This window comes from Pelodiscus sinensis, chromosome 13 (assembly GCF_049634645.1).
Source record: "Pelodiscus sinensis isolate JC-2024 chromosome 13, ASM4963464v1, whole genome shotgun sequence".
NCBI lineage: Eukaryota > Metazoa > Chordata > Testudines > Trionychidae > Pelodiscus > Pelodiscus sinensis.
In genome coordinates, this window is record NC_134723.1 from 705720 (window position 1) to 720028 (window position 14309).

General features: G+C 53.1%; 1 protein-coding gene across 14 annotated transcripts in view; it reads left to right on the forward strand.

Moving 5' to 3' along the window:
- Positions 1–9207, forward strand: part of TMLHE (trimethyllysine hydroxylase, epsilon) — a 29937-nt gene extending 20730 nt beyond the window's left edge. For 13 of the 14 annotated variants that reach the window (XM_075941233.1, XM_075941235.1, XM_075941240.1 and 10 more), the window contains 4 exons: positions 1121–1240; positions 4037–4273; positions 7050–7188; positions 8360–9207. In XM_075941233.1, the coding sequence (XP_075797348.1) occupies positions 1121–1240; positions 4037–4273; positions 7050–7188; positions 8360–8491 (628 nt within the window). In that variant the 3' untranslated portion in view covers positions 8492–9207. Of the gene's footprint in view, positions 1–1120; positions 1241–4036; positions 4274–6039; positions 6949–7049; positions 7189–8359 lie in introns of those variants that run through there. The other variant, XM_075941234.1, reaches the window with a different exon arrangement.
- Positions 9208–14309: the final 5102 nt, after the last annotated feature.

The window sequence follows — 14309 nt, forward strand, 5'->3', positions numbered from 1 at the left end:
CTGGCTTGTCCATGGGCCCCATCTGCTTATGAAAGCGAGGGTTGGGGCACCGTAGTGCAGAGCACTGAGGAAGTGGTGGACTGGGAAGATTATGAGCTTCACTAGGAGAGAGACTTCCTGTTTTGATACAAAGGCGGGGAGGGCAGCCTTGGGCCTGGGAGCTGGAAAGATCAAAGAAGGTCTGGCTGGCTCGGAAAGAGAAGTATGGGAAAGCTCTTCTAAGTGTACAGCAAAACAAACATCCCACTGAGTGAGCCTGGGTGCTAAACAAACCGCTTCTGCAGCCTATTCCTCTGGTAAGGCAGAGATCTACTGCCTCTCTTCTGCATGTTGGTTAAGGAGCGGCAGGGGTGGGCTCCCAAGGGAGTCCCAAATGTCTTGTCTTCTAGCTACTTACAGGCCTCGTTACTGTGGCGTCTGAGACTCGGACCCTCAAAGATACACTGGCACCTAATTCCCTTGGGTTTCACTGGCAGTTAGGTACCTAAATACCTTTGAGGATCCAGGGCTGAGTGCTTTTCATCTTTCTACCTATATAGTTTGCTTATCTTCAGGGTGCTTCCCCCTCTTCGGGTCATCTTCCTTCCCCACAGTTCAGGGCGTGGAAGGAAGAGGGGGACTCGGGAGCCTTGGAAATCAAGCAGGGATTCTGTGAAATCCCAGAGCAGGTGGGTGGGCAGGGGCAAGTGCTGTGTGAGGTCAGCGTCTTCAGACTGTGCATCACATGACTCAGGAGTGGTGCTTGTGTTGGTTTTCTAGGAATGGTATTCAGCTGTCAGGGGAGAGCCATTCATCTGCCTGAGGGGTATTGGTCATGAGACTTCAAAGGCTAAGGGGCTACATGGGAGACAGGTTGGGGCTCTGTTATGAGGGAGAGGAGCTGAACACTTAAGTAGTGGAAGCCCCTTCACTTGAGACGGTAGTAACTGAAGTCACTTACAACATGTATTATACAATAGGCAGCATGTGATATCATGACCACTTTCTAACGTCTGCCCCTTGGGGGTGGTGGAGGGTACACTTATGGAAACAGCTAGAAAGATCCCTACAGCAATCCGTACCAGACCAGTCATGTTTACTGGCCTCTCTGCGTGATGCACACTCGCCTTTTCTCTTCCAGGGAGACCATCTATGGCAGAATGTGGTATTTCACCTCTGACTTCTCCCGGGGAGACACAGCATACACAAAACTGGCTCTGGATCGTCACACTGACACCACCTACTTCCAGGAGCCTTGTGGGTATGTGCTTTTGTGAGTTCCCACAGATGCAGCTCAAAAGGCAAAAGTAATTTACAAGAGTGGAGTTTCTAATAACAGGATTTTCAGTAAGTGGGTTGGCTGGTTCTAGTCCATAGCAATGCTCTAAACACTATCCATTTCAACAGTGTGGTATTGCTGCACTGAAATCCTGTTTGATTCAGGAATCTGTCAGCATGTTTTATTTTTAAACCCCCTTTCTTCCTCACCTAAAACTTCCTTCAGGCAAATATCAGAGGGGTAGCCGTGTTAGTCTGGATCTGCAAAAGTGACAAGGAATCCTGTGGCACCTTGTAGACTAACAGATGTATTGGAGCAGAAGCTTTCGTGGGCAAAGACCCACTTCGTCAGATGCATCTGAGGAAGTGGGTCTTTGCCCACGAGCTTATGCTCCAATACACGTTAGTCATTAAGGTGCTACAGGACTCCTGTTCTTCAGGCACACGTTCTTATGGGCATGGCTCTTGGGTGACTACATTTTGCTACCATGGTGACTTGAATGCTACTTTGGGGCTCTTCTAAGGCGAATTTGGCTGTATGGCCATTTACAGGAGACCCAGACCCCCAGGTGCTCTTCAGCATTACTAAACTAACAATGAGTGTCTCTGCATGGATTCCAGAATCCCAGAATTCATGAGTTGAATTTGGGTGACTGATTATTCGTTCTCCATGATGTGTGGGTTGTGCTGACTTCTGTGCCATTCTTACCCATGCTCTGAGGAAGAACCAAACGAGTTTGGATTTACTTTCCTCCAGTGACATATTACTGTAATCCGTTAAACAGCCTGCTGCTTGGAGTCCTCTCTTCCAAAGCTCATGCCTGTCTCCATTTTCAGTATGTTCAGAACTGCAACATGCTCATTAGATGCTCCTTCCCAGACTCTGCTCACAATAGTCCCTGTTGGCCTCGGTGTTGTAGACTTTATATCCTGTTAATGATGCAGCTTTGATGCTCTGTGAGACTCAAGGCTTCACTTTCAGTCTGTCTTTTCGTGGCGGGCCATTGAGAATGCTACAGAGACAGCTCCTGAGTCACCCGGGGAAGGCCCAGTTAAGGAGCAGTCTTGTGGCAACTGCTGCATGGAACTTGGAAAGCAGGGGAAGGAATAATGAGGAGTGAGCTGCAGAGCAGCCCCCAGGAAGGGTAGAGAGGAACCTACAGCTGCCCTCTTCATAGTCCATGTATTGTCATGGCAGTGGAACAGCATGAAGCACCTCCGTGGCAGGGAGTAACTTGCAGAGCTGCGGGGGATGTACATGAATTTTGAACAGGGGGCTGGACTAGAAGACCTCCTGAGGTCTCCTCCAACCCTCATCCACTGTGAGTCTGTGAGTTATTCATGTGCTCTGTACGTGGGAGGGGAGAACTTGCGTAAAGCGCCAATCATGCTGGCATGCCCTCACCCAAGAGCTAGGCTGCTCTAGTATGTTCAGTGGGGCGTTAAGGAACCACCCAATGAAAAGTCCACCGAGACAAATAGAAAAAAGTCCTTAAGAGCGAATACCTGGGTTTCTCGCAGAGTAGTAAAGGGTTCTGGAGAAACGGTTAATTGTTAGCTATGGTTGTTACTCAGAGTGGTTAAACACTGGAATAAATTGCCCAGGGAGGTTGTGGAATCTCCATCTGTGGAGATATTTCAGAGTAGGTTAGATAAATGTCTATCAGGGATGGTCTAGACTCTAGACAGTACAAGATCCTGCCATGAGGGCAGAGGACTGGACTCGATGACCTCTCAAGGTCCCTTCCACTGCTAGTATTCTATGATTCTCTCTGCTTTGCTTTGAAAAAAATCTGTCTCCCTGCCTCCAAGGCTTGCTGCAGCATCTCTCCCTGGTATCCTCCAATGAGCAGGCAGGATTACTTCATTTTGAAAGCCGTAGTGCCATCAGGCAGCCTTTCTGCAGCCCCCTTGGTCTGTCAGCAGCTCTCCACATTGGTTAGGAGCCTTGCCTTTGTGTGGGGAGAGCCAGCTTTGAGTCTATTACAGCTTGCGGGTGTAAGGGGATAGTTAGAGCCCAACAGAGAGAAGCTGCAGGTGAGAGAACGAGCTGCATGTCTGGCTGGCTGTCTCGCTACACACCAGTACTCATCACAGGGTCTCCGAAAACTCAAGGCCAGTCCATTGGAGTTGGCCTGACAGCGCCCAGGGAAAGCACAGCGTGCTGCAGAAGTGATGGTGGTAATTTAACAGATGAAACTGTCCACACGTACAAATGGTGCCGGGGAGCTCAGTGAGGCTGCAGGTTGCCTGCTGTCAGACTTTACCTTACCATGCAGTACATGGGGAAGATGCCTAGTGGTGGTAGGGGTGTGGATTCTCTTGCCCGAGGAGTGCCACGCTTTACAATCTTTTGTGGAGGGCTGGCCCAGCTGCTAGGAACTAGCTTGGGACTCCGGAGACCTGAGGGGAATTCCTTGCACTGCCACAGTCTCCTTGTGTGATTGGGCAAGTCACTCAGATTCCGTGCCTCAGTTTCCCGTCTGTAAAGTGTGTACAGTAGCTTCTGTTATAAGACTGGAGTTCAGAGTTTTACAGCTACTTATATTTTAGGGTTAAATACGTCTCCCCTTTTTGTACTGTTTAGCTCTGTCCTCCATTGAGTGACAAGTACGACACCGGTGTCTAAAATAGCAGCATCTACCACTTTCTTTTGGGCCGTGTCAGTTTCCTGTCCGGTGTCCCAGCTGGAAGCTGCCCCTTTCCCAGATGTCAGTAGTTACCTCCCTAGGACATGACTGACTGGTCCATTGTGGTGTGCGCTCTCTTCCCTGGGCAGGATCCAGGTGTTCCACTGCCTGAAACACGAAGGGACGGGAGGCAGGACGCTGCTGGTGGATGGCTTCTACGCCGCAGAGCAGGTTCTCCAGCAAGCGCCTGAAGAATTCGAGCTGCTCAGCAAGGTGCCGCTGAAACACGAGTACATTGAGAATGTGGGGGGTTGCCACAACCACATGATTGGCGTTGGGCCAGTTCTGAATATCTACCCCTGGAACAAGGAGCTCTATTTGATCAGGTGAGCGGTAATGGGGGGAGGGAGCAGCTGTTAAAGGCAGGTGTGGGTTTTCCAGCATGCTGGTCCTTGTGTACAGTGCAGACCTTAGAACCGCTCTCCGTTACAGCATCTATTCTGCATTTTCTCCAGCCCCTCTTGGCCTCCGGTCCATATAGCAGGGCTGGGGCTTCAGGCTGTTCCAGCTGGTACTTCTGTCTCTCTGCGCTACCTTTTTAAAGCAGAGTTTCTCAAAGTGGCCTCTGGATCCACTCTGAGAAACCTGCTAACTGGCCGCTGTGGTTTGTTTGTTTACTGGCTCCGCAGCCTCGCAGCTCCCATTGGCTGCGGTTCGCTGTCTGCAGCCAAGGGGAGCCGTGGGACGTGGTGGCCCGGCTCATGCCACTTCCCACGGCTCCCCTTGGCTGCAAACAGCAAACCGGAGCCGCGAGGCTGCAGAGCCAGAAAATAAACAAACCGCAGCGGCCAGTTAGCAGGTTTCTCAGAGTGGATCCGGGGGCCACTTTGAGAAACACTGTTTTAAAGATGAGCCTCTGTTCGGAGCTCTGGCCGTACACTTCTTGATCATCTCCCGCTCAGCTGCAAGCTGTCTGCCCGGCAGCAGCATCTAGGTTGGAAACAGCCTTGGTTGTAATGGGCTCACATCACGCTCGGCTGAAAGGGAGGGAGGCCGGGCCCTGGCTAAAGGCAAGGGTTTCATCTGAAACATGGTGACAGTTGCCCAGAAGGGGTGGGAGCCCCTATTCCAGTAGGGATATTTATGTAATTCTCACCCACATCCCTTGGCTTATGTTTCAGTGGTTCCCCATGCCAGTCATTGTACCTGTCTGATGCAATCGCATGCGGTCGTTCTGTGCCTGCCAGTGGGGGAAGGTGTGCGGGGAATTCTCCGAGCTCCATCCCTGGGGCAGCCCCAAGTCCAAATGCTATGTGCATTTCAGCCAGGGACTCCAGCTCTTAGAGCTCTGATTGTGACTAGCTGCCAGCCCCAGCACAGCGCCCACTGCCCAGCCCAGTTACCTTTCTGCCGGGGGCCTGCAAGTGGCGCAGCTTGATCCTACACTGCTTAGGTCAAGGAAGGTCAGGCTAGTGACTTCAGTGCCGGCGGGGTCAGGCCCCTTCTCGCGGGTCTTTCTGGATGTCCATCTAGTCTGCAGTGAGGGGGGGGCTTAGCCCAAGTCTTGCTGAGTCTGATTCTGGTCAGAATGCAAGCGCTGCAGCTTGGGCTCTGGGGTTGTGTTTGCCATCTTTGTGCCTCTTAACAGTGTAGTAAGATGAAGGCCTAAAACATAAGCCCATGCATCATAGGCCTGGCTAACAATGGACAAAACCTAAAGCAAAGCTGAGCTGTGAGTGAGAGGCAGTCCTTGCTCCACAACTTGGCACAAACAGGGCTGAGAGTGCAAAACACTAATTGGTACTAGGTACCGGCTGCAGACCAATAATTGGTACTGGTCGTAAGTTGAAATCACATGGTACTGCTGGCTCATTGAAAAAGCCCTTGGTACCCACTCCTCACAGATACAGACCCAGGTTCAGGAAAGGGTCTAAAATGACAGAATGTTGGATAGAGATGATTTATTCAAACCACAAGGTGCAGGGTGATGGGTGGTAACCTGACAGCGTCTGAGGGTGGCAACCTGATACGTCAGCAGCGAGGTGTGGTTTGTTGTACTTGTATATAAAGTGGTGTCTTGGGGGGGCAGTCTTTGGATGACTTAGGGGGCAGTGGACATGTCCCACTGATTGAGTCATTCCCTTGCTACCAGGTACATATGCATAGTGGTTCAGTAGAGCCTATTGACAACTATTATTCTACTTCGCTTGGCAATAGACCTGGCCTGGCACCGTCGATCCGTATCTGGTCTGTGGTCTTTGGGGGCTCTCTTGGGGTCTGAAGTGCACAAATCACTGAGCACACATGCAAGCAGCCTTCTGGTTCTCATCCACAACGGAGCCAGAGACCTGTGAGGACACCACAGCAGTAAATCCCGACCCCTGCTGAATAACTGCAAACAGCACCCTAGATGAGCCCTGAACATTCAGTCCTGGCCTCAGTACCTCCGTTTCATTAAGCTTACATAGCACCAAAGCAGACTTCCGCTGATTGAGTCCCACTGAGGATGCTGGTTGGTCAGTTTGTTCAAGCCCCAGAATCTCAGCGAGATCTCTGAGCTAGTCGCTGATTGGAGAGAAGCAGTGGATGGCACGTGCACTTCCAGCATGTAGGAGAAATTGAAGGTTCACCGTGATACAACAGGTTTGATTTTCTGTTGAGAGTTTATACTCACCCACCCCTTGGCATACAGGTCACTAACCGTGTATTACTTTTGATTTTGTTCCTTCTTGCTAGCCACAAAGAAACACTCCCTCTGGTTGCGGGCCTTTTGCCGGCTCGCTGCAGTGGATGACCAGCCAGACTGTCCGCTTGCGTCTTTCAATGCTCACCGCCCCGGGAGAGGCCTTGTGTTCCCAGTAGAGGCCACATTCAAAGGGTCCCACCTGCGGGCCACGTGTTGAGCCCTGCGTAAACCCAAACCGCCCTGCAGGCCACAGACAAATGGGCTGCGGGCTACATGCAGCCCACGGGCCACATGTTGGGTAGCCCTGCCTTAAGGAGTTGTTTGCAGCCTTTTGGAAGATGCCTTAAGGAGTTGTTTGCAGCCTTTTAGAAGATGTCCTTTGTGCATTGGACTCTAGAAGTTTCCTGTGGAAGCATCTGGCTCTGTTTTGCTCATAGATCCATAGTGTCTGTCTCCTCTGTTTTGTTCTGACCCAGGTACAATAACTACGACCGAGCTGTCATCAACACAGTGCCTTACGATGTTGTGCATCGCTGGTATGCCGCACACCGCACCCTCACTGCACAGCTGCGGAGACCGGAAAATGAACTCTGGGTCAAACTGAAGCCAGGCAAGGTAGTTACAGGTTGGGTGAGCTCCCTACATTGTGGGAGGCAGAGCACTTACTTTGTTAGAACAGGGAACTAGCAATCAAGTCGGCTGATATGAGCCTCTTTCTTGGCGCAATACCTTGGACACGTTCCCTGTGCCTCAGTTACCCTCTGACCCTTCAGTGATAAGATGTATTACGCCCTCTCCTTTGCATACATTCTTACCACCAGAAAGGGGAGCAGAGGGGAGATGAAGCAAAACTCAGCAAAAATCGTGGGAATTTACCCAACACCGGTGAGGGAGGAGGGCTGCTGCAGATGGGGAAATAGATCTCCTGATGTTTGAAGGAGGGTCAATAAAAAGGGAGGCCTTGTTAGTGGGAATACATGAAACTGCAGAGAGCGTCTGAGGAAACTGATGAGGCCAACATTTCTGTCCAACTCCAGCCTCTTGGGCTGTTCTCAGAGCCTTGCGCTGCAAAGCCGTCTGTAAAATCAAATCGGCTCCTACCCCAGGCCTGGCAGCAGGGCATGGTGTCCAAGCCATCGAAGCAGAAGAAAGGTGGCACCACGCCAGGGTTTACAACGCCACGGCGGGGCTGTGCTTGAAGCCCTTGTCTAGCATTACAATACATGGACACAGACCGTATTGCAGGTGTGCGGATCCCAGCCATGTGCTGGCCCAGCGGACCCCTCTGTCCAAGCCCACTGAGAGGGGTTACACAAGCTAGGGGAGATTAGTGTCCTAGGAGGACAGCCCCTGGGGTCAGAGTTTGAGCCCCACGCATTCTCTCCCAATTATGGCAGGAAGAAGGGCAAAGGGAGCAAGGTTCCTGTTGCCAGCAGGCCGCTAGAAGCCCAAGCCAATGGTATAGACTGTGCCAGGACTGTCTCGTTGTTTCTTTGTGCTCCACGGTGTGTCTGTGGCCTCTGTCGTCTCGTCCTCAGTGGGAAGCCCGTGGGGCAAGGCAGGTGTTTTCTGAGTTTGTACCGCACCTAGCACAGTGGTGCCTTGATCCAGGACTGGGATCTGGGGGAGCTTCGGCCCTGTACATAGAAATTCCGTCTCGATTTCGGTGGCTGTATATCGAGCAGCCCAAGGGCCACATCTGAGGCTTCAATGAGCCATGTAGGTCCTGTGCTCCCGTGGGCATGTCTTCACGCCACGTTCTCCGTGCTTTTCTCCTCTCGTGCAGGCGCTGTTTGTGGATAACTGGCGTGTCCTGCACGGGCGGGAATCATTCACGGGATACCGCCAGCTTTGCGGGTGCTACCTGACAAGAGATGACGTGCTAAACACCGCACGCCACCTGGGGCTACAAGCATAGCATGGACTGTCAGCAAAACCTCTGTCAACGGCTGTGCTCCTGGAACTGTGCATCAAAGAACGAAGAGACTTTAAATACCTCAAACACTCCCCCCTGCCAAACTGTTCTCAGTGCCTGGGCGAAAGGGCGGGAGTTAGTGGTCACCGGAGCTTTACCTGATTGTCAGCTGTGGGGCAGAGGGGGAGACCTCTCTTGCTGCCCACTCCTTGGCCTTTCAATGCGGCTTGAGATGGAAGAAGCCAAGGAGCTGAGTCCCTGCTGGGAATGCTCACCTACACCAGGGGAGACAAAGCTCCAATCAAGTGCCTTCTGGTTTTTAAATGAGGCAGTAAAACCATCACGTTTCCCTGGGTGTTGTCAGCAGCTTTGGCTAGGCCTGTCCCAGCTTGAGAGAAGAGGGTTTCTTTGGTCCTGCCTAAAGCGGTGCAGGCACCAGGGTACTCCAGCAGGGGTGGTGATGAGATTAAACAACTCTTCTCTTCCCTGGCCCCGTCCATGTGCATGCATTTCCGGGGCAGATCCGGTGTCTGGCTGTGCTGGCTGCTGTCGGTGAGTGTAGTGCAGAACCTCTCCAGGGAGATCTGTGGGGGGGAGGAGGAGAGAGAGATCTGGGAGACAGCAAGATGCAGTTCATCAGAGTAGCATGAGACAAGGGCATGAGCAGCAGCAGGCTGCTCCCCGGGTTCCCACTGCCTGCTGCATTGTCTGGCCAGAGCATCTGTGAACATAGTGACGGCTGCAGTGTGTCTTGCAGACTTGTTCTGTCTGCCTGAAGGCTGCAGGCTTCATGCTGGGAAGCTGGCAGCCTGCTGCTGGAAGAGGCCTGGAGTCGTGCACCATGTTTTCCTATCCAAGGTAGCTCTGAGATGTCTTTCAGGCCCAGGAAGACACGGATTGCATGGGAGGGTCTGCCATTTTAAGGGGACCCTCTCGAGCCGACCCTTTACTGTTACCAATGAGATCCCAGAGAATTCTCGGTCTCGTTTACTTTCCACTCTTCAGCCTGTTTGCTTGCTTGTCAGTCTCGCTGTCTGATGTGCTGCAAACACAGGGTGAGCATCTTTCCCTGTCAAGCCAATGGTCTTTGGTTAGTTCAGGTACAGATGAATGTCTCCTAGTCCTGGGGTTCAGAAAACTCCTCCAAACCTACATGGGTGAAGCAGCTAGACAGTGTCTGTTTTAGGGACTCTCCCCTAGAGAGCAAGGCTTCACTTCAGTCATTGGGGCTTGTCAGGGAGTAACTGCAGCCCCCAGTGGGGATGTGCAAAAGGGATCTCTTAGCTGTGAATTCGCGTCTGCGAGCATGGGGCAGAGGGGTCCTGTTGGTTAGTTGTCTCCCTAGACTCGTGGACAGGAACCGGGCTGGTTCTGTCAATTTCTGAGAGAGGATACAGCTCTGGGTTTCTTTTATTATTTTTTTTTATTTTTTTTTTCCCCACGGCAGAAGGGAAAACCGCCTCCTGGAGCCTTGTACATAGAATTCTCCTGCAATTAACGAGAACTCTGGTGCTTGGTACACAGGAGGACTGCAGCAAAGCGCACATTTTGAAAGCCTTTCACATGTAACAGATGAAAACGTTACAGCACTTCGTGCACCTCAGTGAGTGATATCGCCTGGGCTGGGCCATGTGCTGGCCTCTGGTTCTTTCACTGCGATGATGTCTTGGGCTCCGAACACTGCTCTGGGCAGCAGGTGGTTTCAAGAACACCAGAGAGAGAGAGAGAGATGGGGGGATCTTGTTTGCATTGAGCGTTTTGAGACGGGAGGGTCTGGGGGAGGTGTTTGCCATCGAAATCTTGGGCCAGAGGCTTGGCTGGCAGCTTTGCATTTGGAGGGAGTGGAATTCAATGCCCACCCTCCCGTGGGCGGCCCAGGGAGTGATGTGTGCTCATGACAAAGTGCTACCCGAATTCCTGAGTCCAGTGACACTTTCCATCTTCTCTCCAGTGGGGGCATTGTTGCTAGGCAAGGCTCTGCTATCTCAGGAAGCTCCAGCACCCAGGACTCAGGCTAAAGCAAAGGAGAAATTGCCTCAAGGTAATCAAAGAGAAACTGGAGTGACACCTGTGCCTTTCTGCTAGGGAACAGGGCTGTGGTAGGGCCCAGCAGACGAAATAGGGCACACCAGTCTGCCCAGGAGTGAAACAACCTTCCTGCCTACGTCACGAGAAGTGGCTCCCCATTATGATGACGTGATGCTGGTTTATTTCCCTCCTTGAGGCACAAGGTGGGGAAAGCTGCCAAGAATGTATAAGCTTCTGCAACAGGATATTTCCTGCATGCTCTTTCCAACTTTGCTGAACCTCCCTCCCAGCAGCAAAGGTGGAGGGATGAGGATTTGGTTTAACTTTCCTCACCAGCCTTCGCAGATCTTAGGGACCTGGAATTTCTTCCCAGCAACTTGCTGGAATCAGGTATTATTAGAGGAAGCAGTATTGCTTAGAGTCGCACATTAGCGCTCTGTCAAATCTATGCATTCGTCTTAACACCGTGTCTGGAACAGTCTGTGTTCACCACGACAGTCTTCACTCTGTCTTTGTACTCAAGCTTTTCAGATTCAGCTTTGGCTAATAAAATAGGAATTGCTTCTGTTTTTCAACACTGAGTGTGAACAGGGCTTATCCCTCACCTGTGTGGCACTGATCCTGCCATTGCATCCAGCCGGTCCTCAGGCCAAGCTACAGATGTAAATATTGTTTTAAAAGTTCATAGTTAAACTATTAAAATTCTATTGTTGAAGTGGTTAACCAATTAAAAGGAGCTGCGCCAGCCAGCCCATGCATGGGAGGGGTGGATAGTGATTAGGGTAGATTAACAGCAACACAAATGCTGACTGGTTAGCCATTTCGATATTTTACATCCCTAGTCCAAACTTCCTCGGGGCTTTGCTTCTCTGGAGGGATATTAAATCTGAGTGACTTACATCTTGGAAAACATTTTTAGGGGGAGTGTTAATTTTCCTCTGTCTGACTGAGGGTGCATCTACACGGCACCCTCAAATATTTCTACACAGCGCCAAACTTCAGAATAACATGCTCTTTCGAGCCATCCCTTATCCCTCATGCAAGGAGGCTTACCGGGATGGAGAAATAGTGTGCCCGGTATTTCAAAATAATGGGCGACTTGTGCAGATGCGGGGTAGCTATTTCAGGATCCCTCCAGTATCCTGCCATAGCTGTGCCGTGTAAAAACGTATCCCGAGGCACAGAGTTGTGATCCCTTTTCATTGAGCAGGACCTACCCTACATGTACTCCCGGTACAGCTAGCGGAAGGGGAGACACGTGCAGCGGTTCAGTCTGATTATTCCTTGGGATGTGACATGCTGAGGGTGCCTGGGATATTCCGATTGCTGTATCAGACTGATAGAGGTTATGTGGCATGGTTATGGGCTGGCCAGCGGTTGTATCCCTGGCTCAGTGGGGGATGCAGGAACTAGAGCAGGGGTGGGCAATAATTTTCACAGGGGTGGCCACTTCATTACTTCTGTTACGTGGTCATGGGCTGGCTCCAGGCCCCCCCAGAAGGGGGAGGCTGGAAGCAAGAGAGTGTGAGAAGCTGTGTGTGTGACACACGGATTTTGACAGTGCATGTGGCAGTTGTGTGGCGCACAGGCAGTGTGGGTGGATGCGAGAATGACAGTCTGTGTGTGCTGGGTGAGTTTCTGGGAGAAGCCACATGCTGTGTCTCAGGCCAGGAAAGCTGCCCTGCTCTGTGGTCTCTCCAGAGGTGGGGCATGGGAGGGGGAAGTGTGAGAGCGCGAGCACATGCACAAGCACTGAAATCTTAGAAACAGGGCCCTGTCTCTTGAGGCATGCACTCCTCAGGGCCTGTGGTGACAACATGCCAGTCTGATTACTCCGTGGGATTCACACTGGAGCAGCTCTGCTGTGTGTCTGTCCCTGAGCCCTGCTTTGCAGAGATGGGATACAGGGGCAGGGCCCCCTGGCTCATGCACTCCCGACCCCCTGCTCTGCAGCTGGCAGGAGAATCCTGGGAGCAGCTCTGCTGCAGGACGGAGCAAAGTGCGAGGAGGGGCAGCTAAACGCACACTGCCGGCTGTAAGTATGCACCTCTGCGGATCAGCTGGGCAAGCTGGAGAGAGATGCTTGGCTGGCTGGGTGCAGCCCCCAGGCCTGATTTTGCCCACCCCTAGAGTTGCTGGGGGCTAGAATGCAAGTCGCAGAACTGGAATAATGCAGCTCGCTCTCAAATGCACCCCTGGGAACAGCACGCGGATGGGTGCTCTTTGGTTCACACGGCTGTTCAAACATCTCAACCCTGGGCAGGGAGGGGGGTCACTCACGCTTCAGTCCAAGACCTGACGTGAGACTGACCACAAGCAGGGCTGGAAGTACAGGAGGAGGATGGGTGACTGCCAGGTCCGCTAGTCCTGCGCTGGATGTGATTCCTTTGTAATGCCGCTGTTCGGAACACACACAGCGTGGCTGGCCACTGGTTACCCCCCCTCCGCCCTCAGAGCGGGATGGAAGGCGCTGCTCTGAGATCTGAGCTTCTCAGGGCGCTGCCCCGTCTGGAGGGAGGGAAGTGAGAGACTGTCCTGGGGCAGAGCTGGCGGGCCGAGACTTGCACAGGGTGCTCTGCAGCAGGCCAGGCGGTGATACTGGGGACTGTGACATGGGGACTGTCCAGTGTGCGTCCGGGTGTCTGTCTGCCCCTGCCAGAGGAACAGCTGCGGAGTTGGCCAAAGGCCCTTGCGTCTCTGGCTTCGCGTTGCGGTGACAGCAGGGCCTGGTCTGCCAAGGCGCTTGTGATCCAGCACCTGTTGTGCCGGCCGACTAGCCCTTTGGCACGGGCCATAAGCAGCGCAGGGGGCTCTGGGTGAGGGGTTCTGAACCTACAGTGGTGCTGGTCTCTAGGCCTGAGCCCTAAAGCAGGGTGCCAAAAGGTGACCTTCCTGCTCCTGCCCAGCAGGGGGCGAGAGACGCTTCTCGGGCTGGTGGCAATGGGGGGAAGAGCTGGCTCAGTGGGCGCTCGCGGGTGCTCTGAGCAAAAGGCTAATCGCTAATGGGGCTGGTGCAGGAGAGCTCGGAGCAGCCAAACCAGCAGGAGCGTCCAGGTTCCAAGCAGAGAAAGCGTTTGGAGCCATGCTGGCTGCAGCGGAGGGGCCGAGGGGCGGACGAACTGCCAGCAGGTTTGCTTCGTGAAAAGCAACGGCCAGGCACAGCTGACGAGGCGGGCAGAACTTGGGGCGAGGGAGGAGAACTTGCTAGTTACGGCCAGTCCCTAGAACGTGGGTGATGATTTTGTGTGATTCGTAACCACTCGTCTCTGCTTCCCCAGCCTCGCTTCTCTGTGGCCTTGCGTGCTGGAAACTTGCTGTGCTCTGTGGGTCGCCGCCTCTGCCATGCTGCCTGGTTGGCACCAGCAGACTGGAGTGGGCAGGAAGCTGGCCCTGAGCCTAGTGGAAGTCCAGTCTGGTGGGAGCTGACTGTGAAGGGAGGGGGTGACAGCCTGGGCAGGAGGGGTACTGAGGGGGCAGGCTGGGGAGGTAGTGGGAGAACTGTGCACCAAGGCCTCTCTGCCTCCTGTCTGGGGGCAGGTGCCCCACCGTGGTGCCTGGGCCCACAGCAGCTGGAAGTGGAGCTGTTACTGTCTGCTCCTAGGCAACTTGCCCATCCCCTGTGCTGGGTGGCTGCTCCAGCCCTTCCTCGAGGTCCTGCAGCACTTTCAGGCATGTGCCTGGGGGGTGGAAGCCAAGCCGGGCCCATCTCACCTTTGTGATGCTGGGGCCCAGGATGTGCATTCCAGTGCTCCTCCCAACTCCAGTCCCTCTTGGGCTGAGCGTGGGCAGACCC